This window comes from Poromitra crassiceps, assembly GCF_964638095.1.
Source record: "Poromitra crassiceps genome assembly, chromosome: 23".
Lineage (NCBI taxonomy): Eukaryota > Metazoa > Chordata > Actinopteri > Beryciformes > Melamphaidae > Poromitra > Poromitra crassiceps.
The window spans coordinates 19,553,462-19,579,459 of record NC_139639.1 but is presented as its reverse complement, the minus strand read 5'-3'; the positions used below and the strand labels follow the sequence as shown (position 1 = coordinate 19,579,459).

At 42.1% G+C, this 25,998-nt stretch overlaps 2 protein-coding genes across 2 annotated transcripts in view; one reads left to right on the top strand and one right to left on the bottom strand.

Moving 5' to 3' along the window:
- Positions 1-172: 172 nt before the first annotated feature.
- LOC310796811 (uncharacterized protein) lies at positions 173-6,338 on the top strand (the record flags this gene model as incomplete). Its single annotated transcript, XM_083659045.1, has 4 exons — positions 173-380; positions 1,319-1,787; positions 5,175-5,605; positions 6,280-6,338. The coding sequence occupies 4 exons, from the start codon at positions 173-175 to the stop codon at positions 6,336-6,338; spliced, it is 1,167 nt and encodes a 388-aa protein (XP_083515171.1).
- Positions 6,339-11,752: 5,414 nt separating this feature from the next.
- tesk2 (testis associated actin remodelling kinase 2) overlaps positions 11,753-25,998 on the bottom strand; it is a 48,729-nt gene continuing 34,483 nt past the window's right edge. Inside the window, exons 7-13 of the mRNA XM_083659043.1 lie at positions 25,403-25,485; positions 23,489-23,573; positions 22,197-22,280; positions 20,989-21,075; positions 20,126-20,264; positions 15,965-16,507; positions 11,753-14,900 (exon numbers count right to left, since the gene is read on the bottom strand). Of these exons, the coding sequence (XP_083515169.1) occupies positions 14,404-14,900; positions 15,965-16,507; positions 20,126-20,264; positions 20,989-21,075; positions 22,197-22,280; positions 23,489-23,573; positions 25,403-25,485 (1,518 nt within the window). The 3' untranslated portion in view covers positions 11,753-14,403. The remainder of the gene's footprint in view (positions 14,901-15,964; positions 16,508-20,125; positions 20,265-20,988; positions 21,076-22,196; positions 22,281-23,488; positions 23,574-25,402; positions 25,486-25,998) is intronic.

Here is a 25,998-nt window from a genome sequence, read left to right as displayed (position 1 = left end):
CTCTGTCCATGTTACAAAGTGATTTGTTTGTTTCACATTCAAAGATTCTGACTCCTGTCCAGTTGGTGGCGACAAAGCACTGACAAGTTGTTGGCCACCCGGAAGGTAAAAGAAGAAGACTGAGCAGAGCAGGGTCGTGTTTATCGTCTCTCACTCACTTCGTGGTGTGAAAATGTTTTCAGTCCATCAGCTGAGAGTTGTGGTGAAGCAGCGACTAACTGCAGCTGTTGAAGACATATTTGGGCTGTTTAAAATAACGGCTGTTGAAGAGATATTTGGGCTGTTTGAAAGAACGATAGCCGAGTACGAGGCAGAGATTGATCGCCAACGCAGGTTGCTGGAAGATGTTCTGAAGCCTGAGATCAAGATCAACAAAGCAGGTTTGTGGAAGGTTTTTCTTACATTATACTTACTCCACTGATCTGATCACGCCGCCCACTCTGGTTGAAAGCAGCGGCTGTATCGCTGCTGTAGCCTCATGTTGAGAACACAGCAGCATTAGCGACAAGCTAACAGTAGCTTCCCACAGCCGCTGCAAGTCAGACTAGTAGACACCGGAGGTGAAGCGATATGGCCTTCAAAATAAAAAACCTAGTTCAGTTTGTCACATCACGAAATGGGGGGAAATCGGGGAATAAAAAAACAACAAAAATAAAAATGTTTATTGGAATCATTCTAATAAATATTATGGGCTGAAACTAGGCTATATCTGTGAAATCGATTTTTAAAACTATTATTAGGTTATTTTGTTATTACACATCTTGCTTTAGTTTATTTAACTTAAGTCAAGTCAAGTCAAATTTATTTATATAGCACCTTTCATACACAAAGGCAATTCAAGGTGCTTTACAAAAAAATAATCGAAAAAACAAGCAGCAAAGCAATGCACATATAAAAAACACATAAAAAACACAGCCGACAGTTTTAGTTAAAATATATACTCAAATTAACAAACATGAAACCTTATTTCTGTTTTAAATAAGTTACAAGGCAGTCTTCAGTATTATTATTACATGCACAGTCCATTTGTTGGAAATGTACAGGAATCTTTTTTTTTAATTACAGGCCGAGAGAGGCAGTAGTTTAGTAGCAGTTAAAAGCAAGAGTAAACATAAAGGTCTTTAGCTTGGATTTAAAAATAGGCAGAGTAGGGGCAGATCTAATGTGTTCAGGGAGTTTGTTCCAGTTATGAGAGGCATAGTGGGAGAACGCGGCTTCACCATGTTTTGATGTTTTGATAACTTAGTTAACAGAAGAGTTGTTAAAGTTATAGGCTAAATCAATGATTAATGTTTGTATGGTTTTTCTTGTCATTTAGTTGTTCCACAGCCGTTGGTCAGCGAAGAAGAGGTTCCCCCTGAGCAGTGGTACTGGAGTCCCAGTCTGGACCAGGAGGACCCAGAGCCCCCACACATTAAAGAGGAACAGGAGGAACTATGGACCAGTCAGGAGGGAGAGCAGCTTCACGGGCTGGGGGACGCTGATATCACCAAGTTCCCATTCACTCCTGTCCCTGTGAAGGATGATGACGATGACGATGATGATGATGAAGATAAACCTCAGTCCTCACAGCTTCATCAAAGCCAAACTGAGGAGAACAGAGAGGCAGAGCCTCTAGCCAGCAGCTCAACTGAACAGATGAAAACAGAAGATGGAGAGGACTGTGGAGTATCAAAACCAGCCAGCAACTTAGATCCAGCTAGTCATTTACAACCAACTGCTGCCAAAACTTCAGACTCTTCTGAATCTGAGACTGAAAACTGTAACGATGATGGGAAGGAGATTAGGCAACGCAAGACAGGTTTAGACTCACAGATAAACAATATCTGTGTAAGTCGTAAAAGATCTCATGCTGGGGAGAAACAGTTTATTTGCCCATTTTGTGGTAAAAGATTCAGGCATAATGGGCCGTTAAGTTCACACATGAGGATTCATACAGGCGAAAAACCTTTCAGCTGCTCGTTTTGTGCCAAAAGTTTTTGTTTGAGGGGGGCATTGGTGAGACATATGAGGAGCCATACTGGGGAGAAACCATTTAGTTGCTCAGTTTGTGGCAAACAATTTATTGAAAAAGGTAATCTGAAGAAACACATTAGAATCCATACGGGGGAGAAACCATTTTGTTGCTCAGTCTGTGGTAAAAGTTTTTGTGAAACTGGAAATCTGAAAACGCACATGAGAGTCCACACAGGCGAGAAACCGTTCGGTTGCAGTGTTTGTGGGAGAAGTTTTAGTCAGAAGTCATTGGTCAAAACCCATAAGTGTTGTGCTGAGAGCAGCAGCAGGTAAAGCTGCAGAGCTGGTTGAGCTGAACTGTTCAGCAGTAACAGAACAATAAACTGGGCACATGATAGTCCGTCATTCAGGAGGAAACCCAAACCCTTTTCCAGGGCTTAAAGTTCTCAGGAACCATGCCTGATTTCAGGCGTAGAGCAGTTTCAAATTAACATAATACTTAATAGTACACATTTCCTCCTGGACAACTTTTCAGGTTCACAAAACTTTTCTTTAAACCATGCTTTCTCATTGTATTTTGCCCTTAGTATAGCCTGATATTCAGACTGAATGGCCATCATTCCCACGCCATTATTCAGTCTAATATTTCCCCGAACCAATCACTAGTGACCGACGATTCTGAAGCGATTTGTTGTGACCCACGTTTCTGAATGATTTTTGTTTTGTTTCATTTGTGAGGACTAGTGAAGCCAGTTCCTTAACATGTGTGGCACTAGGGGACATATTGTCGGGTCTGTGTTTCAGATAGTATTCCAGGGCATCCAAGCCCACTTAATGGGGGATGTTTGAATAAAGTCTGTTCCTGAAGTTTTCCTTGTGATACCAGCACCGATTGGAAAAAGTCTGTTGGATGATGTGCATTCTCTTAATTCGTTTGAACTAAATATTTACAGTGCCCCTTTAAGATGAGTGATTGTACAGTAGGGGTGTGGGGGGATCAATACAGCATAGTATTGCGATGTTTTGTGTGGCAATCGTATCACACCAATGCCAAGTATCGTGATATTTTATTATATAATTTATCAAGTGCATGCAACATTTCTGACTGTTTTATGACAGTGTTGGACAGTGCTTGATAATCCCATTTTGCTGCATTAAAAATGATTGAAGTGAGATGAACAGACTGGTAACTAGCCTATTAGATAAAACAGATGTTGACAAAGTTTTTGTCCTTTGGGGACATAATTTCAGTTGAAAAAAATGTATTAAATCACAATATTTTTAAAATCACAATTATATTGTATCGTGACATAAGTATCGTGATCATATATCGTGGGGACTCCCACCCCTATTGTACAGATTCATGGTTTTGATATTGTCTTGCAATGGGTGTAATCTATTATTTTGGACATAATAGCTGTTAAACACTGATATACTTTACATTGTTACTTACTGAGCTCCTTTGGCCTTTACTTTGTCCATCATTCATGGGGCACCTAAGATGTGTAGTTTCTGCCACATCCCAAAGTAATGCTAATTTTCGTCTGGTTTGTGATCTCATTAAAAGTGATACTCTGGGCAGTGGTAGCGCTGTCGCCTCACAGCAAGAAGGTCCTGGGTTTGATTCCCGCCTGCGACGCTGAGGGTGTGTCCTCATTCCCATGTCCTCAGTGCCTAAGGCCCAGGTGGGGTCATCAAAAAGGGCCTTTCTGTGTGGAGATTGCATGTTCTCCCCGTGCTCCCCTGGGGTTTGCCCTAGATAGGAACCCCCCGCTTAAAAAAAAAAAAGGGCAAAAGAAGTGATATCCTGGACTGGAGACAAGTTCTCCAACCTCCCCTAGTCCGGGGCTAAAAGCCTGACATCTGGTAAAAAGCGGATACAGCAATTGCAGATCCGGTGGATACGGAAACAGTCCGTGCTCCAAAAAACAATTCTGCTCTGAAAACAGGCGTCATAGTAAATAAATGGCAATGTGCGAGATATCTTGCTATATAGATAATCCACAAAAATAAAATGAACTAAAACAAAATCAAATAACAATAGAATGATAACACTGCAGTAGATCTGCCAGATCTAGCAGCAGATCTCAGACCGGAAGACCAAGTGAGCAGTAACAGATACCAGGCTCTGAGCCTGGTGACACAAGGTTATCCCTCCCCTATCCTTTGGCATTTAATTATGTTGAAGTTTCCTGTGGAAGAAGTCTGATCTACACCAAACAAGTAGGTCGAGCACTCTTGCATTTAATTGTAACTGAAGCACAGAGTACACCAGTAGTTTGTCCAAGTTTGTGCCAGTAGTGTGTCGATATTAGTGGGATTTTTGCCCAATCTAAAAGGGGTTTAAGTCAAACTGAAAAAAGACTGTTGTCATGCAACAGACAATATTAAACTTAAAAATTGTATCTATGGTACACTTACTGCCATTTCTACCCCTGGTACAAACAGGCCATGATATCACACAAGCCATCCCTTATCTGCAGCAGAATCGGGCAGCCTCAGGTTTGCATGGAGGACAATAGCACTGTTTTTGTAATACATCACATGGACACACAAACACACTTGCACGAACAGCATCAGATTTAAAACAAAAACAAACATGATTAATCACAAAATACTTAAAACGTTAGGAATTTATGTGGAATGTAATGTATAATGTTTTATTTGGGAATGCAATGAAACAAAAAATGCATTCATATGTGTACATCCATTTATAGCCACACAATTCTGGGGTATGGTATTTCATAAAAAGGTAATTTATCCCCAAACATGATGGCAGCATAAGGGAATGACAAATTGACAGAAAGTCTTGCCAGGCAATAATAACCAGGGCATAATATGTCTATATTATGTAATACAACATAATTACTTTGTCTCAATAGGATAGATGGTTAAATAGACCACAATGGGGGAAAAAACATTATAGCGTCACCATGTTGTCAGGTGATGATTCCAAAATGCTACAACTCCAGTGCTAAAACTCCAAAGTGGAGTTGTAGCTTTTATGGTTTTTGAAAGCTACAAACTTCACAGAGACACCGCCTGGGCATGAGACCGGCCCGCCCGTCCACCTAGGCAATTTTATTAGAGGATTATCTCTGTTTTAAAATATATGCCTAATTTTGCCTAATTGAGTATTGGAATCTGTTGAAAAGGCGAAAAGGTATTTTTTTCATTTCTGTTTGATTCTAAAGTTGAATCATCTCGTGCCCCTCCAGGCCGGCAGGAGGCGCGCTCTGTTCTTACCGCTTCTCTCAACAAACACGAACTACGCTGACGCGGAAGTCAGTCAACGGCTATTTCCTGTCGCACTGGCTGTGTTTGTTTGGCGGAAAGCTAAACGGGCTAAAGCAGAAAAGGACTAAAATGTGTGGCGGGGCCGTGCAGCTGCTGAGGGTGTGTGTACAGGAGCGGATGTGCGCCGCTGCTGAAGACCTTCTGCTGCTGGTGGAGAAAGGAAAAGGAACCCTGGAGCTGAGAGCGCTCCTCATCGCGCGGCTGGCGGCGGCTGCGCAGGAGATTTTCGGGCTAATTGAGAGAACCGTGGCGGAGTACGAAGACAAAGTTCACCGGTCAGAGCAGGAGATCCGCCGCCAGGGGATACTGCTCGATGTCGTGTTGAAACCCGAAGTGAACCAGCACACAGCAGGTTAGTCACGCATACCTGACAGTGACCAGCCTAATTAAATCATCCACAATAAGAGGAATGACTTCCGGTCACATTTCAAAATAAAACCATATTTCTTTCTTTCGGGGGGCTATTCAAGTCAAAATAAGGAATCCAGTAGGTTGAAGATGAACCTGTAATTGTAGTAAATGAAAGTAGTAAACTTTCAAAGTTTATCTTTGTTGGTTCCTTCCTTTCTGTCCACCCCAAAGCTTTTACTAGTTTTACGCTTGTGAAGGGGAACTCATCTACTTCTGGGGTTATTCTTGTTAACTAACTCAGTGATTCTCAAACTTCTTCATATAGAAGATAGAGTACTTTATTCATCCCAAGTTCATCCCAAGGGGAAATGTGGTACACATTGGCCCCCCATTTGATGGATTTTGTCTCTAGGACCTATCCCTCAGGTGTAATTCAATCAGCTTTGACTGAAGGCTGGAATAACATCTTCTTTTGGAATCCCATGTTGGGCATGAAACTCATCTTACCTTAGTAGACGTTATAGGAGCTTGCAATAGACACATCTACATCTCCTAGCCTGTGCAACATCGCCCCCCACCCAGAGACAGACTCCTGACACAGACTCCTGAGGCAGAATAGTGACGCTCTTCCTTAATGTGCTTGTGTGTATTTCAGTCTTCCCTCCATATGTCCAGCAGCTGCTGGACTGGAACCCCAGTCTGGACCAGGAGGACTCGGGGCCGCCACACATTAAAGAGGAACAGGAGGAACTCTGGATCAGTCAGGAGGAAGAGCAGCTTCAAGTCCTGGGGGAGGCTAATATCACCAAGTTCCCATTCACTGCTGTCCCTGTGAAGAGTGAATATGAGGAAGAGAAACCTCAGTCCTCACAGCTTCATCAAAGCCAAACTGAGGAGAACAGAGAGGCAGATTCTCTAGCCAGCAGCTCAACTGAACAGATGAAAACAGAAGCTGATGGAGAGGACTGTGGCATATCAGAACCAGCCACGAACTTAGATCCAGCTAATTTACAACGAACTAGTGATGACAAGACTCCAGACTCTTCTGAACCTGACACTGATGACAGTGATGATTGGAAGGAAACTAGGGAACCTCAGTCAGGTTTAGCCTCACAGAAAAACAATGAAGTCCTTGTATGTGAGAGGAGTTCTCAGACCAGGGAGACACGCTGTATTTGCTCAGTTTGTGGTACAAGCTTTGTTTATCAAGCAGCATTGAATATACACATGAGAATCCACACAAGAGAGAAACCATTTAGAGAGACAGAACCTGAGCAGTGGTACTGGAGTCCCAGTCTGGACCAGGAGGACCCAGAGCCCCCACATATGAAAGAGGAACAGGAGGAACTCTGGACCAGTCAAGAGGGAGAGCAGCTTCAAGGGCTGGAGGAGGCTGATATCACCAAGTTCCCATTCACTCTTGTCCCTGTGAAGAATGATGATGATGATGAAGATAAACCTCAGCCCTCACAGCTTCATCAAAGCCAAGCTGAGGAGAAGAGAGAGACATACCCTCTAGCCAGCAGTTCAACTAATCAGATGAAAACAGCAGCCAGGAACTTAGATCCAACTAGTCATTTACAACCAACTAGTGTTTGCAATACTTCCGTCTCTACTGGTGAGAGGCCATTTAGTTGCTTAGCCTGTGGTAAAAGTTTTCGTCATATAGTACACTTGAGGGCACACAAGAGAATCCATACAGGGGAGAAACCATTTAGTTGCTCCTACTGTGGTAAAAGGTTTTTTGATAAAGGAGACTTGAATAGACACACGAGAGTCCACACAGGGGAGAAACCATTTCGTTGCTCAGTTTGTGGTCAAAAATTCACCAGGAGTGAATCGTTAAGTGCACACATGAGAATTCATACAGGGGAAAAGCCTTTCAGCTGTCCAATGTGTAACAAAAGTTTTAATGCGAGTCAATCAATGCGAAGACACATGAAAATCCATACCGGGGAGAAACCATTTACTTGCTCGGTTTGTGGTAAAACGTTTGCTCAGAAGAGTCATGTGAAGGCACACATGATGTATATCCACACAGCGGAGAAACGCATCCCCACAAAATGCTTCAGTTGCAGTGTTTGTGGAAGAAGTTTTAGTCAGATGTCACTGGTCAAAAACCATAAGTGTTATGGTGAGTGCAGCAACAGGCAGACCTGCACAACTGTACGCAATTTGCATAGCAATAGCAGGGGGAACCAGGGGGTTCCCCATATATATGAGTAGCCAGCTACACTGCAAAAGTAGCTGGCTATGGGATGTTTGCGGCGTTTGTTCCAGTTATGTAATTTCCCCCCAATTAATAACAAAAAAACCTTAAAGGAACACACCAATATTTTGGGAGATTCGCCTATTTGCCATATTCCCGATAGCAAGAATGTAGATGCCTTTCTCTGTGCATGCAGTATAAAGTATGTTGCACCCCTCCTGCTTGTGGGCTTAGCAGCTGAATGGTAGTGAACGCTACACCAGCCTTCCCCCCATTCAGTCACCAAAGATACACATTCCAACAGCAACAAAACGCTCACATGTACATGTTGTGACTAATGTACTCACCGCGCTGTGAATTAATACAAATTATAAGGAACCGGTCATTTTTAAAGTAAATACATAGCCGGAACTTCTTTCCAAACATGGACGCCTGGAACAGTGATCTGCACACTGCGCCTCAAAAGCACCATGGCAACTAACGTTACTTACTTTTGTTGATGTGTACAGTACCACATGTACTGTACACACACGTGTTTAGGCGCTGTTGGAATGTGTATTTTTGGTGACTGAACAGGGGTAGGCTGGTGTACCGTTCACTACCATTCAGCTGCTAAGCTGACTAGCAGGAGGGATGCAACACACTTTATACTGCACGCACAGAGGAGAGAAGGGCATTCTCATCTTACTATCGGGAATATGGCAAATAGGCGAATCTCCCAAAAATGTTCGCGTGTTCCTTTAAACATGTAACCCATGTAGGCCTAAGACCTTTTTTTTTCTGCATTATTGAGAATAATAAGCCTACACTTATGCAAGTGTAGGCTGCATCACGAAATGAGCCAGTAAAATACAGTGGAGTCCGCTTATAGTGATCACTGTTCTAGTGATCAACCGCTTATATTGATCAAAAAGCTTGGTCCCGAATCATTCCTATACACATGCTGTTTAAACAATTCACTTATAGTGATCAATACTCGCTTACAGTGATCATTTTGGGCCATGTCACATCTGAGAACAATGGGGGGGGGGGGGGGAGTACAGTAATTTTGTTATTTTTTACTTACAAACTGCCCAAAATGAGCCAACGAGACGAGATACAGCAGCAATACTTGGTGCATGTCTGTCTGTATATGGAGATATTGCGGCGTCTCTAGCCACTTTGAGACATGAACTCCGTGTCTGTCTGTGTGTCTATGGATTTTTAACATCAATAACATTCAGTAAATAGCAAAGCTGTCTGTTTCATTACTTTATATGTACTGTATTCATGTAATAAATATACAAATGTCAATTAGATGGTAATCTGCATGAGAAATAAAGATAAACGTCTATAATGATCATCCGCTTATAGTGATCAATTTGACCCGTCCCAAAGTGATCACTATAAGAGTGCACTGTACATTAAAATATATATATATAGAAACACCACCTAACTCTTGCTCTTCTCAAGTAGTCACCTCACCTGAGCCCTTGTGTACAACAAATAAATTACATGTAGCATACAAGCTGGAGCGGGAATCTGCAGAGCTGCTGGTTGAGCTGAACTGTTCAGCAGTAACAGAACAATAAACTAGAGACACATCATGATAGTCCTTCATTCAGGAGGAAACCCAAACCCTTCTAGCCAGTGTTGTGGTTAGGGATGCAGCCAGATCTGAATACTGCTCATACACATAGTTTATGATCAGAGTGTCATTCTGTACAATACCATTTTTAAATTGAGTTGGGATTCTTATGTTTAAGTCAACGTACTCAGTCTTTGTGAATTCTGTAATTCAGCGTACACATGGTGAATTAAGAGTTTATTTAAATTACACCTTTTATTATTTTTCTCCACAATGTTCATTTATAATTTTTCTTCACTTCAGACTGAATGTTTTTGTCAGCAGTCCGCTCTATAACCATTTATCATACTGTGCAAACCTTCTAGAAACTACACTACCAATCAAAATGCAATTTTCCACATTTTCGAAAAGCAGTAAAGGCTCAAACTACGAAATAACACAAATGGGATTATGCAGCGACCAAAAAGGCTTTTAACAAATCAAAACTATTATATTTTAGATTAGAAAGGAATGTGTAAATAGGATCGACTTCACTAATTATCTTTGTCTAAGAAACTAATTTCATGTATTTAAGCAGAAGCCTTCAGATCAAAATGGCTTGTTTTAAAATCCCATACATGAAATCAGGTGGGTCCAAACTTTTGAGCAGTACTTGGCCTATTTAAATGTAGTCATTTTACTGTATATTGACTATTCCTCTTTTTCAGTCATCTTCATTATGTATTAATGAATTTTACTGTATATACTTTTTTCTTTACATTGTACCTTTGCATCAAAATTGGTTTTATAAATAAATATTTTGAAGATGAGTTATCAAACAATGCTTCAGTCTTCTCTCTGTCCTACATTAGAACACATTTAATAATCAGCATGTATTTTGGTACATCAAGTAATGCTTTAATTTGTTTAAGATTATATTATCATTTGATACCGAAAAAATGCATTTAAATAAATATACATACAGTATGTAGTATGTACAGTAGATCACAGCAGAGGTTCAAAGGACTGTAATGTCCTCCAATCTCAGCAGCATGTTGCTTGGCAGATACAGTAATGCTTTTTCTGACAAACTCAGGTAGTTCAGGGTTCCTACGCAAGTATGGAAAAGTATGCTGGATTTTGATTGTAGTATTTTCCAAATATTTGTGTTTCCAGACTGTATTGTGACTATCTGACTATTCCTTTATATAATAAAATTTAGATTTTAGAAAAAAAAAAAATATAATAGTGTTTTATCATGGCATCAGAATGTAACATTATGCTACATGTTAGCAGTTGGATTTTAAAACCCAGTTAGTTACATCGTAAACATCTAGCTGTATTCCCAACCCGGTCTCAGTTCTGGGGCGTCAAAATACGCTCATTTGTCCGTCTGTTGCCTCGCGGCAGAGATGGGGACTTGGACTTGAGTCACACTTAACTTAAGTCACACACAGTGACTTGAGACTTGACTTGAGATGAGACTCGTCCTCAAAGACTTGAAACTTGACGGTTTGGGACTTGTGAACAATCTATTTTTCGGTGCATTAACATTAAGGAAATGTCTACTAATGTCATCTTTAATCAATGCTGCTACTGTATTCTAATAGATAAGGAGTGAGAATAATACAGTACATGCTTTGAATTCCTTAGTTTTCGCTATGCAGTATTCTCAGCAGACCGGATGGTATGCAGCAGATGATAGAACGCTCATCCATAGGGACTTGAGACTTGACTTGGACTTGCCCCTCAAAGACTTGAGACTTGACTTGGACTTGCAAAAAATGACTTGTGAGCATCTCTGCCTCGCGGTGACCCCCAGCTGCTTTGGCTGTAATAACAGTCTGCGGTTTAAGTAGGTCAAAGTCACACTAGGGAGAAGGGGTGGGAGTGGCTGAACCGTTCGAGACCTGGTTCAAATCCCCGACACAAACCATAACCCCAACCAAGTTGCTTTTGTTGCCTAAACTTACCCGTTGTTTTATTTATAAATGATGACAGTTTACTTAAGAACTCAGATAAAATTAGGTATGGTAGGAATATTATTTGTGTTATTTATGTTTTGTTTGTTACACCTAACATTACCATTTGGTTCAACGAGATGGACATGAATTTGATTAGACACAGACAGTCCAATACATTTTTGTGGGCACAAACAATTTTCTCCCAAAGGCAGAAATCAGAGAGCTGATTCCAACCTGAGATATCTTCAGGATGTAAAGGATGTTTGGAAATTAAAAGGAATCTCGAAGCAAAGGTTTAACATTTATTTTGAAGCAAATATGGATGACTTTCTAAGTTATTGTTGTGGGTTTTTTTTGTTGTTGCTCTAGGCCGTCTGTGCTTTGGCTTAAACACATTCTGTCACATTTCAGTAAAAAAAAAAAGCCTAGTAGAATAGAATAAGGGAGGAAAGAACAAACATGGGAAAAACCCAGAAAAGCTTTGTTATTAGATCAGGAAAAACATCTCAGGTAAACACAAAACTTTTACACAAATATTATACAAAGTAAGACATTAAAAAGCATTTCTCATAAATATCAAAATAGATCCTTTATCATGTAAAACTGTATGATAAAAGATACATGTATTGCATAGAAATGTAGTGATAAGACGAGAGGAAGCTGATTTTTTGACATCTTTCAAGTGCAATTTAGTTCCTATTTAAGTAGTTAGACTGGGGCCATTTTAGTGGGACCAGCAGAATGTACCAAGGGCTGAGCAAGGAAGCCCTTAGTGGCGGATCAGAGCCACACATGTTGCAAGCTCAGAAAATGGACCTCAAACCAAAGATAATTTTGTTCTACATTGAAAACAATCTGATGGACATTGAACATGTGAAAAGCTTACTGAATTGAAAACCAAGAGACCTAATGGATTATAATACACATTAAAGAAGAGACTTGCCCCTCCCAGCTGTGACAGGTACGACTCTTGAATCTCACCTTTTCCACGTCTCTGTATAGCACATGATGTAGACAACACACATTGGTGATCAAAGAGGAAGTCTTACGGCACAAACCCACTGGAAACGGAAGCAAGGTGAAGCGTCTGGAAGTGCAGGCAGTTTAATTTCCGCAAAACAGCGCTTCTGGTGTGAATGGCCAGGCTCCTGCTCCAGCTGAGTTTACGCCCGGCACCACTTCCTTTTCCAGTGTGTTTGAGCAAATCTATTTTCGGTATTTGCTACAGTACAAAAAAAAATAAAGGTACCAAAATAAATATCTTAGACGATCATCTGAGATGTGCAGACGGAGCACTTTACAGGTCAATGAATCAAAGACATTGAACATATCAAGACCAAATGGTTGCAGCAAACAGATTTGGGAGTGTTTCCTCAGTAAATCATGTGTACAAAGAGGAAGGAACCTTACTGCGAGCTGAAGTGTTTTCAATTTGAAGGATGACAAAGTATCATGCAATTAAAAAAAAATATATATACAGTATATAGGACTTGAAGCAAAAGCTTACTACCTTTCGTTCACCTCTCAAACTGTACAATCTAGTTTTGGAAGGACAACTGAATGAGAACTCATAGATTTTATTTTCACATGTTCAAATGTCATTCTTCAAAACTATTCAGAGCAGCTCTCAGTATGGCTTGGATCTTTTCCTCACAACAGACTGGAAGAGGCCCTACAGTACACAGACAGGCACAGTTGTATTGAAAGAACTGAAGCACCAGGCATTCTATTCAAATTGTCATTCGAAATGGAACCACTTGCTATTTCTGTAGCTGATTAAATGACCAGTCTGGCTACAAGTGACTGGATTGCTACCAAATAGCAAATCCAACACACATTGTACTCTAAAATATGGAATCTATTAAGTGAGGTCCATTTTCAGTTTTCAGATGAGTGAAGTTGACACCTTGTTATCTAAGGACAGCAAATCTAAGTTAATTCAGAGTTTGAAGGAGCAAAACCTTTGCACCCCTAAACTCGACAGGAGATGGGCAAACCTGACTAAATTAAAAAATGAGAACTCCCGCACAGATTCTTCTGAAGAATCTGATGAACGGTGTCCGACCGAAATGTTATTCTTTAGTTTAATAAACCTTTAATTGCAAGTGGAGAAAGTGTGCGGGAGTTCTCATTTTTGAGTTAATTCAGAGTTAAAAGTAGTGGAGCATGTATACTTTCACGATGCATTTCACACAAATTACGAGAATCAAGTCAGTTAAATATTATTATATTTTTTTAAATTGGTCTTTCTTGGTTATTTTATGGCCTCATGACCCACGGTAAATGGGCGTGGCCATCTAAGGGGAAGGTAGTGGGTGTTACACTGACTGACCAGACCATCATCTCAGCACCAAAAGCATATTAAGGCAATGAGATCCAGGGCAACGTTTTTAGGTAAACTAATGTGTACAAGTCCTTCTGGAGATTCAGTGTTCATCATTGTTGCTTTCGTCACATTGTAACATCATGTTTCCAGGATACATCTGAAATAGCTTTGACCCCGTTTCTCAATTTTCTGTTCATTTTTGGGAGCTCGTTGGGGGGGGAAATGGTCCTTTACATTGTTTTGTAATTTTCCTGACCACATGTCAACACATCAGGTGAATGGGATAAAAAATAAAATCAGTTTAACGCACATCTCCAATAAACAAAAAACACGTAGGGTGGCATCAACGAGGCAATGATCAAGAAACAGTTTCGACTTTCCTACACACACACTGTTGAGCGCACATACACACACGCACAAACACAAGGGAGATTCCATACCCCTCATAGACAAGACTTATAATATAAGAAAACTTAAAGGAAAAAACAAAATCTACATCTCAGAATCTTAAATATTAACAACCTTTTCATAAAAATAATCTCTATATGCGGAGCGCCCCTTGTGTTGATCATAGTTAATTTGTGGTAAGCGGAGACCTAGGTGACAAAATAATTACATTTCAAACACATCAGGCGCACTTGATTTATTCAAAATCATGTGGTACATTCACTTGCAAGATTAGATGAATCAGGCGCGCTCTTCTTGTTTACGTTTTCCAAAACATTGGAAATGTGTTCAGTCTGATGCTCTGGTTTTAAAAGCCAGTTCCCAGGGCCTCCATGTCCTCACATGCGGGGGTCGGGGTGCCCGTCTCCTGCCCCACGCTACCGTTCACGCCTTGGGGATGGAGGCGGCCCTCATCCGCCTGGTGCTGGATGGGACAGGGGAGCTTCTCCGTGCCCCCCTCCACGTGTGTGTGTATGTGGGTCTGCATGGTGCTGCCCCCCTCCACGTGTGTGTGTATGTGGGTCTGCGTGGTGCAGCAATGCGTCAGGTCATACATGGGGCATGTGTCCTCCCCTCTCTCTCCCTCCTCCTCCTCTTCCTCCTGGCTGCTGGAGCAGTCCATCGCCTCCCCGCTGTCTCTCTCACTGCTGGGGACCATAGGAGACCAGCTCTCCCCAAACACCTCATCTTCTGTCACCTCTTTGTCTCCACCCTTCCTCCCCTCCTCCTCCTCCTCCTCCTCCTCTCCTCTCTCCTCGGGGGGTTGGTAAGGTGGGATCTCGATCACGTTGTATTTCTTTTTTTCTACAAAGGAAGGAAACAACCTTATTATCCAACCAATGCTAGTTATTGCAGCCTCACTTCCCAAACTAGGCTGATGAACTGGGTGTATACTTACATATCACATGATAGGGAGTGCTGTTTGTACTGTATATCAGCACGGCTGGGGCACGAGGCCGAGTCCCCAAGATAATATATATCTGATATACAGTAACAACAGCACAACCTCCAGTGTGATATTGCTTTTATACAACAGTTGTACAGACAAAGCTATTCATCAACTAATAATAGTATAATAGTAATTTAAGACAACAGATGATTTTTGTTATTTGTCTCTGCCAACAAAAACAGTTCCCTCAGGATTGCATTACCAAGCGTTGCCAAGCCACAGGTAAACTGTTTCCCGACTACAAGCTAGCTAAGCTAGCTACTTTAGGTTAGCACAGACGATTTCAGCTTATGCTTGGTTCACACCAGAAGCATCTCAGAAGCATCGAGCAGGAGCCTTGCCATTCACACCAGAAGCGCTCTGTTTTGCCCCGCGCTGGTCACAACTTGCATTGACTTCATGCCTGGCTGCACGCGGCCGCTCGCATCATGCGTCAAAAATAGACCCGATGCCGAAACTCTCGCTGCACGCATCGCAAGGCAACGCGCTGCGGCTGGTGTGATCGGGCTTCCCTGTTAACAAAGAGGCCGAAATGAAACTGCGAACGCGAGGCGTTGCTTCAGCGCTGCTTCAGCGTCGGATACGTGTCTGGTGTGTTTGGGCTGTTACCGTTCATAATTAAGGTCAAATGTATCCATATCACTGGTCCTACTAGTGTGCACAGAAAGACGCTGTGAAAGCAGCCTCATCAAGGTTACATTAGAACATCTGTTAAGTGGAGAGATATGCGTCGCGTGCTGTTAAGACTGAATATCAGCACGCATGGAATGCCTCTTGTCCAATCAAATTTCTCAACCAGAACTGATGTATAATGTATGTTTAAGAGCTTTCAGGACTACCCAAACATTTCTAACTTTTAAAACCCTTATTTTACTTTTTCTCAAATAAACACATGATCTGTTCCAGTCCGACAGCTCACCTGGCAGAGTTGTGGAGAGCTGGGTTGAGTTACAGGTAGCGGAACCGTTGTTATTGGAGCCAACGGCAGCAGTGGCGCGGTGGAAGGCCTCGGAGAGGGGGAGCTGGGGGGACACCGGTAAGGAGCGACACTGTCTCCCCGGCAGCTGCTGCCAGTAGCAGGACGTGTCCTGTTGGCTCTGGGGCCCCCCGTAGCCTTGGAAGGATGGCTGGTTGCCGAACGCGCTCCCCGGCGGCGAGTGGAGGTCGAACATGTGCGATAAGACGGCCTGGCTGGGCTCGTCGTAGAACTTCATCTTGCCCCCGCAGAGGTCCTCGCGGGCGCTGAACGGGTTGACCTTGGGGGTGCTGGCGGCTGGCTGGGAGGCGGGGAGGGTGTAGTATGACTCCTGGGCGTTGACCTTTCTCCCTGGTTTGCGGGAGAAGATGTCCGATTGGCTGCGGCTGAGCCAGATGTTGCGGCGGGGGCGTGGCGATTTGGGCGGGATTTTAACATCCTGGAGACCAAGAGGGTTCAGTCTCTTCATACCTTGGATCTTCTCACCTTCAATGAAGACACACAGAGATTGTGATACACATTGGATTAAAACTGTACTCTTTTCAATATGCATGGTTTTGCCAACACCAAATTACTAAGCTCACTAAAAAGTAATTATAAGTGTTGAGCTATATCTTAGCTTTTTATGGAAGGAAATAAACAGCCAAATTGCCATACAAAAATGTCACACACCTGTTCATAGTGTTCAACAGGTTAGGTAGATAATCTCATCTAACCACTAGGTGGCAATAGAGGCTAAATACTGTGTAGCCTATAGCTGTAATTTCCTTGAATATCTGTTTTTCGAATGTTTTGTAAAGCTTTGGATGAGATTGACTGTACAGGGATTAAAGTGCTCTGAAAAAACAATCACAGATGTGTGATTGGCAGTGTGGCAAAAAACAACAACTAGCAACCTAAGAATTTTGAACATACTATAGTACAGTGGTTCTCAAATGGGGGTCCGCGGACCCCCAGGGGTCCATGGCACTTTGCCAGGGGGTCCGCGAAAAGTTTTCAGGTAAAAAAAAAAAAATGTTTTTTTTTATACAAAAAAAATGATACATGTTACTTATTCCTTCTCAAACTACTTCCTACATGGTGCTAGTATATCAAAAATATATTGGCTGTCATTGATTGTGTTGCATAGTGGTTTTCTGTACTGTTGACAAATTGTGATATTGTAAGTCGCTTTGGACAAAACAAAAGCGTCTGCTAAATGACGTAATGTAAATGTAATGTAATAAAAAAATAATAAAAAAAATTGTGCAAAATCTTCATAGTTCAACGAAAATAGTTTATGCTTTAAATCTAAAATAGTTCATGGATTACATTCTAACAACAAACCTATCAAATTAAAAGTCAAGCACGTTACCGTGGAAACAATTAAGCTTAGCCCAAAATCACAAATCAGAATGAGGGGGTCCCCGGTATATTTTCTATCTTGTAAGGGGTCCTTGGCTGAAAAACATTTGAGAACCTCTGCTATAGTATACACACATAAGCACACATACAGGCAAAAGGCTTCTAAGATTCAGACTTATGCCTACCCCACACTACAGGATAATTTGCAAGATTATGGCCAAGATTCCCCCCTCCCGATTTTCTTGGGGGTGCTCCCGATTTGAAGCGCGTCGGGCAGATAATCTTCCCAAATGATCCTGTAGTGTGTGGGGTTCAAAGATTCACAATCGGGAAGACTGCCTCTTCCCGATTGTGAATCGGGCATATCTAACATGTTAGATATTTACAACCCGACAGGCGATTGCATCTTGAGCAGAGAGCCAGTAGTAGCTGCGTTTCCATTACAGTTTTTCGCAAAATAATCTGGTCCGCGTCCGCTCGCAGCCCCGCACAGAAACAAAGAACGAGGAAATTGTCATCGAGGTGAAATACCCGTGCGTCTTTGAACGGGACGGAAAACTAAATGCTATACTGCAAAGCATGTAGCCTACAACAAGCGCTTAGGTCTCAGCTTCCCGCATCGGCGAGTGTCCGCACAGAAAAGTGAGTCAAATCAGCAGACGCGCCCCTCCACAAGACACCTGTGCAGACGGTTTTCGCCTGGCCGTGCACAGTAGGCCTACACCCCGAATGGACGCGGCTGTCCGCGCAAATATTAGTTAAACAAATCCTTTCAGTGCAAATGCATTATAAAAACAAAAAATAAAATTTGTTTAGAAAACGAAATGACACTACTACACCCGGTGCGCACACTGAATAGGCATTTTAAAAGTTAACGTCGAGCCCTGCTTCCAAGGTGAATCTTCGGCATAATCTTCTAGTGTGTGGGGTTGCGTTTGAACAGACGCGATTGTGTGTGTGTCCCAAGATTGAAATGTTAAAAAATCGGCTCTCTCTGTCCTGTAGTGTGTGGGCTCTCAAGATTTTTATAATCTTCAAGGATTTGAAAATCCTGTAGTGTGGGGTAGGCATAAGTATGCAGCATTATCATTTGGTCACATGCTCTGCACGTGTTCCCAAAAATCAATTGTTCCCATTGATGATGCATGTGGGAAAACAAACAAACAAACAAACAAGGAAAACACCATCTTAGTTGATCCTCTTCTGAAATCTCCTCGTGCTAATGACAGAGTCACTAGCATTCCTGCATGACTGAGAGTAATACTTATTTCACTGGATGAAAACAGAGAGATACTTGTTTCACTTATGCAGAAAATACATGGAGGGGAGTTTTTGTTATGCAACAGAAATAGAGTAGTATTAGTGTTGGTCTGGTGTCAGGAAATGCTGATAGCATCAGGGAAACAGAGAGGCAGAGATGATGAAGGAGGCTAACACAGAGGGAGTCCATGACATCATGGTCAACAGACATTAGAGGACAACACACAAGGAGTGAAAGTTTGCCACAATTCCAGGCCATAATATCCTAGAGGAGATATTTCTTGCATCAAGAGGCCAAAGCTGTCTTCAATATCCTTTTGCAGCTTCATCTAGAGCTAGAACATGACGGCCGATGTGAAAAACCACATCACTAGTATACATTAAATAAGACCCACATCCTGTGATGTCACAGCTCCTCCTCCTCGTAGTTGTGAGGGCGGGGAGCTGTGATGTCACAGCTCCTCTTCCTCCTCGTAGTTGTGAGGGCGGGGAGCTGTGATGTCACAGCTCCTCTTCCTCCTCGTAGTTGTGAGGGTGGGGAGTCACAGCTCCTCTTCCTCCTCGTAGTTGTGAGGGCGGGGAGCTGCTTGGCAGGTCTAAACAAAAACAAAGCCGCCTCCTGACGCTTTGACGAGCAGACAGGCAGGCGACGGTGCACTGGACCAAATTAGAAGTGAAACCTGGGCCGGCACGGATCAAGTATCTCAGAATAGGAATGTTGATCTCAGACCAGTTTTCCTCTCAAGTCAGGGTGAAGTTTATATTATCAGTGACCGGAGAGCGCGGGTCAGTGCTCCTGTTCTTTGAAGTGTGACATGGACACTAATGTCAGATAAAAGCTTTTTTGTTGGCAATAAGCTCTTTGATCAACCTGCTATTGTGCGAGGAATAGAATTAGGGATATCATGGTCGGGACAGGATTAGCTCCTTGACGAACTGGCTGAGCCAACTGTTTGACTTACTTTTAAGAGAAGTAAAAACCTGCCATGATTGATTGGTGGAGTTGGGACAGGGTAAGTGTAGTTTCTCAATTGATTGACTGACTGACTGACTGACTGGACAAACATGCAATCAACACTGTGCATTGCAAAATGGGAACAGGGCTTAGCAGAGGAGAATGGAGAGGGCTATTTGCTGACGTTTCTGACAGGTTGACTGACTGGCTAACTAGAAGTGAAATACTGACTGGCTAATGGACTGACTAGATAAGAGTACAAGCAGAGCCTGTGCATTGGCAAAGAAGAGTGGAAAGCAAGGGAGGCCAGGAGGTTATGAAGTAGGTTTCTATCACACTGCTTGGTTTACTGCTTTCCCTCCTACCATTGCTGTTAAAGGAATGAATAAGCATCTCTGTATCTAAGCTAAAAGGAGAGTTTTATTGGGTGTCAAATTGAAACTGAAATGCAACAGATCACAGAATCACAAGGTGTCACACGTCTCTATAAATGCACAGTGCATGTGGATGTGTGAATAGTGCAGACACTGCAGAGTGCTTGCTACCTTTAGGTATTGTCTTCTTGTCGTTGTCCCCGCTGAGGGGGACGCGGTCGCGCTCCACCTCTTCTACTTTGAGTCGTGCAAGGACCTCCTCCAGGCGCCTGACGATGTCCGTGAAGGAGGGACGGAGTTTAGGGTCCATCTGGGGGAAGACAACAATCCGTGTACCTTCGTCTCAATCGATTTTCGTTTCAAACCAAAAAGGAAACAACGAGAAACCGGGCTCATTTACCGTTTTCTGGCTTTAAACCAGAAATGAAAAATGAACAAATGGATCCGTTTTTGTTCTTTGTTACTAGAAACGAAAATCAAATAAGCACGCGTTCGACAATCAAATAATCTGTGTGCCTTTGTCTCAACAACAAATGCTAACGAACTGATCCAGCTTTGGAATAGAAGACCCCCTGGGTGGAGAACTAAACCAGATTACGGTATTCAGATAATCAGATTGACCCATTTATTCCTACAAGTAATTTGAGGAAATGAAAACTAAAAGGGTAAGAAAGGAGTCATCTTCACTTCAGTAGAGAAAGGTTTATCATAAAAGCCTTTCATGTAACGGGAAGTCAGGGTTATCAAGGCCTATTGCTGTATGCCTAAGGAGATAAAAGATATGGTAATATTTTCTTTACAAAAATAGAAATATGATGAAAAGTAATGAAACTACAAATTCAGCTGTAAACGAATGGGTGGACTGACTGATGTGATTAATTCATGTACAGGATGGACAGGGTGATTGGTTGAACGATTGGAGTTATGGGCATGTAGGAGCAACTGCTACCCAACTGCATCACAGCTTTCTTAGTCAGCTGAAATGGCAAAGACTCACAAGACAGACTGACAGGGCAGGAGAGTGGTGGACTCACATTGCAGCAGTTGAAGGCCAGCTGGAGGAAGTCAGGCGGACAGTCCCCAACCATGTGCTGGAAGGCGTGGTAGTCCAGGCCGAAGTCCTGGTACGGAGACGTAGATGGAGAGAGATGGAGTGATGGAGAGAGAGTGTGAAACAGATTACGGATACATGAAATGTCAAACAGGAAATCCATACTTTCCATTCAGAGTGGAAGCGAGACAGAGAGAGTTAGAGCTACAACAGATGTGTGACATAACCCCTCTGCCAAAGCCAACTTCTTGTCAGACAAATGATTGCAGAGTTCCCACACGTTTGGCGCACTCATCTGTAGTATTAACAAGGACCAGCAGAGGGCTGGGAGTAGGACGTTTGCTGCCTGCTCAGCTTGGATGCACTCCCATGCCTGGTTTAAAGGGGCACATTCCACGCTTTTGAAGCAAAGGGCGGATACAGTATGTGACAATGAACATGCATGCACAACGGTTTAACTAAGACTTAAAAACTAAGACTTAAAAAGCTACAAACCACCGTTCTACTCATTTGTTTGGCTGAAATAAGTACGTTTACCTCACACTGCTTGTGTCATTTCACATGCAAGTGATGAGAAAATAGAGTCAAATATGATGAGAATGTAAATGGCCCTTATCCTTCTGGAATTCATACTCAAATTATGCCAAAGGAAAAACAAGAGGGCCTTTAATGCTTCCCTAGTAGTACTTTAAAAAACAGAGTTCCGGTCCTTGATTATGATTGTTCGAAGCCGTTGTAAAATACTCTAAACAACACACCTGTGACCGCGTCACATTCACATCAGAATTACTGCACTGTAATTACTGCACTGTGTGTTGCTGCGTCTGTGTGTTGCTTGGCAACCATTTGCTGGATGGAAGAATGATTATAAATGGTTGCATTTTTTTTTCCAAGTTTTTTTTTTAGTGGGGGGTTCCTATCAGGAGGAAACCCCAGGGGAGCCCGGGGAGAACATGCAAATTCCACACGCCCTTTTTGATGACCCCACCTGGGCCATAGGCCCACTGAGAACACACCCTCGGCATCCCAGGCGGGAATCGAATTTTAGGCACTCTGGAACCATTACATAATTTAAGCACGGTGAGTATTATGGGATAGCGAGGGGGAGACAGGGAAAACATGCAGGCAGACAGACAAGAGCATTATGGAGTTACAGGGTGGAAGTGGGGCGAGCAGGAGATGAGCAGTCACCTCTGTGCGGGGGAGGAAGTCCGGATCGGCCTGGATCCTCGCGATGACCTCGCACAGGACTATTCCATAGGAGAATACATCAGCCTAAATACACAAGACACAGGACACTTTCAAAGTCTTTCCATTTATATGTTGCTCAAAGACCCTCTTTGTCCTTTTTAGTACTTTTAATCTAATATTCTGCATAATACCTCCATCTGAGTCTGCAAATGGTACACAGCGATAGCTAATATATTGCAAAGCTACACATTGTGCACAACCTCTACATATTCCATCTCCATCCAGTAATCGGATAATGATAATGTGCATTGCTCACCATTATGTGCACATTGGGAGACATCTTGGTGTTTGCTCTACCATCTGTACTCCAGTAATGTGGATACTGTAGCTATTGATGCTTCAGCTCACTTGGAGTGCTTGTCTTCCTTCCTGGCTTGTTCATGTTGTTTTTCTTAAGGGGTAAACAGTCTGCTTTCCACTACAGCTGGCTTTGCTGTGCACAAATCCAGCTGGTAAATAATCTTGGGGAATATCAGTCGAATTTGATCAAGTTCCCCGAAATTCCATCTATCAACTCCATGACCAGTGGGAACCTATAGTGCAGGGATACTCAACTTGCTTTGCCCGGGGGCCACTTTCGTGAAATGATAGAAGGCCAGGGGCCAGTTAATAAACAAACAATATACATTTTTCTGTAGCGGATTGTAGGTTTTTGGGGTGTCAGCCAGAGTTTAGTCTGACAATGTTGTGCACACCGGATAGTTAGTTAGGTTAAGTTAGTAGGCTACATACAGAAGTGCCTGGGTAGCAAGCAGATGGCGGTATTTGACAATATAGCAGCTAAATCATAGATTATTGAAAGATATTCCATATTCCAGACTGAAATGCTATAACAGAAGTGGAGTATTGACCAGAATGACATGAACATTTGGACACTTATTCAGCGGGTATCTTGCATGTTGCGTTCAGGTGCACTGTAATTTTTTTTTTTTTTTTTTTGCAATTCCATCGCGGGCCGCCAGTTGAGTATCACTGCTATAGTGTATCCTTATCCATACTTACTTTCAACACGTATGATTGTTACTTTGCAAAGTTGTTTTTTGTTTGTTTTTTTGGGGGAGGGAGGTGGTCATTCTTTGTTTTATCTACATCCAGTTTCCCCACAGGTATCATTAAAGTTTCATCTCATTTAACCAAGTTAAATAATTTACTAAAGCAATCGAACTGATATCACTGCTTGGTATTAACCAATGCATAGGTGAAAGGTCAGGGGTCAAGGTTGGTGACTTTACCTTCTCATTGTAGGGTTCGTCTCTGAGCACCTCTGGAGCCATCCAGAAAGGAGAGCCCACCACTGACAGCTTCTCTGCTTCAGCTCTGTACACACAGACAGCACACACACAAAGTTAGTTAATGATTTCAGATTAATATCTGACCGGTGTTATCAGTAACATTTTGGCACCTTTGGTCCGTCATAATGAAAACTCCAGAAATATTAGTGGCTTAATGATTTTTCTGACTGAATCTTTTAGGAAGTAGACTGGTTCATTCCTTTACTGTCTTGTGAAACAGAAAGTCTCTTTGTATGCTTTGTGTCAAAGTCCAGTTTTTAGTCTTACCAGGCTTTGAATGACTGACGTCCTTCCATTCAAAACGCAAAGCAAAGATTTGAGACAGTACTGTGTACCGAATTTCATGCAATATACTGTAAATCTCTCTCTGATCCTTTCACTCCTCCAGCGGCTTTCTGATTGATTTAGATTTAGATTAGGTGGACTCGGTACGGTACATTTCAATCCATTTTGTATTGAAGCCTAAAACAGGAGGGGCTTTCCCAAAAGATTTTGAATTTAAAATCTTTGTGGGCAAAGAAGCTTTGCTGTTTCTTTGGCAAATCTCGCCACTCTCTAGATTAGAAAAACACATTTTAGGAGCAGCTTCATTCTATGCATTATTCATAAATCATCACACACACACACACACACACACACACACACACACACACACACAGATAATCATTTGTCTAAGTTTGTCCATTCCATTCAAGACATTTCAGTAATGAAGGTAAACAAGCCCCATGCTTAGTTGTTGTGCTAGTGCAGTTTCAGCGAAGCAAAGCCCTGCACTGATAGTAGCCTCCTCTTATCAAAACACTGAGTAGAGAATGCCAGTGATACAGCCTGACCCATGTGTTAATAAATAACCCTGTGCCTGGTATGAGGAAGAGGAGGGACACTTTTAAGCCAATATGGAGCTGGGTCACAAGTTAACACTTGCCCCAATTGCTTTATCAAGCTTTTAATTTGGGAAGCAAAACTCAGTTAGTGTAGCAACCAGTTATGAGCCATGTGTCTGTATCAAATGAGCGATGAGTGCTGTGAGTTACAAATTGGTTCATAAAAAGTAGAAAAAGCCCTCTGTACATATAGACATGTAGACGATCCCTCCACACAGCTGAATAATCACATCCTTAAGTTAAAAAAAATGGTGTGACCATTAAATTCATATTATTACAACACCTTTCATCATGACTGCTCCACTTGATATTTACTCTAGCAGCAGCAGATGTTCGGCTCTGGGCCTTTGAAGACCAGCAGGGTTCTTAAGAGTTAATGAGTGGGATTGTTACTGATGTCAAGTGAGAGGCAGAACAGCTAAAACAACAACAACAAACGGCCTAATGGTGGATGCTCACTATAAAATTAGACCTCAGGTTAATATATATATATATATATATATATATATATATATATATATATATATATTTATATATATATATATATATATATATATATATATATATATATATTATTAACCTGAAGTCTAATATATATATATATATATATATATATATATATATATATATATATATATATATATATATATCTAAGCCAATTAAAACATAGATACAAAATAACCATCAGAAAAGGAATCTATTAGTATTATGTTAGTTAACCTGAACATCATAACAAACCCAATGATTTTTGTGGGGCTATATTTGGCCCAAATGTTTTGTCTGGGTAAACCTTAAGTAATTAGAAGACAGGAATGCTGCTGGAGGATCAGTCAGGCTAGATATCAACCTCAATATTAATGGGATCGTGAAAGTAGTCATGATTTTTGACACTGAACAGGATCTGGGATTGGCACTCATTATCTAAAGCAGTGCTTTAATGACAGCCGTGGTCAAGAGAAGAACTGCTTACTCATTAGTGGGTATCTTCTCTGCCAGGCCAAAGTCTCCCACCACCGCCGTGTAGCCGGGCTCGTCACATTTGATCAGGCAGTTCTGGGGACACAGAGAGAAACACCCTCGTTATCAACACACATCTTCCAGCTGTGGAAGTTGCGACACTGAGGAATTTAAAGATACTTTGTGGCTAAAACTCTGCTTCCTGGTTGGACTTGTACTTAGCTTGGCAACATTAGTTTTATTGTGCAGTCTATCAGAAAGCAACAGTAACTGGGGGCGTCTGGGTAGCGTAGAAGTAAAAGCACTCGTCTACCACCGCGGAGGCCCGGGCTCAATTCCCGGCAGCGGTACCTCCGGCTTGGTCAGACGTTCCTACAGACACAATTGGCCGTGTCTGCGGGTGGGAAGCCAGTGGGGTGTGAGTCCTGGTCGCTGCACTAGTGCCTCTGGTCGACTGGGGCGCCTGTTCACGGGGGAGGGGAACTGGGGGGAATAGCATGATCCTCCCATGCTCCAAATTACATTTAAATTTATTTTAATCTAACTTAATAGAGCTGTTTTGGTTTTAGGTACTTATCCTTAATCCTTAATAGTTCTATTTCTGAGACC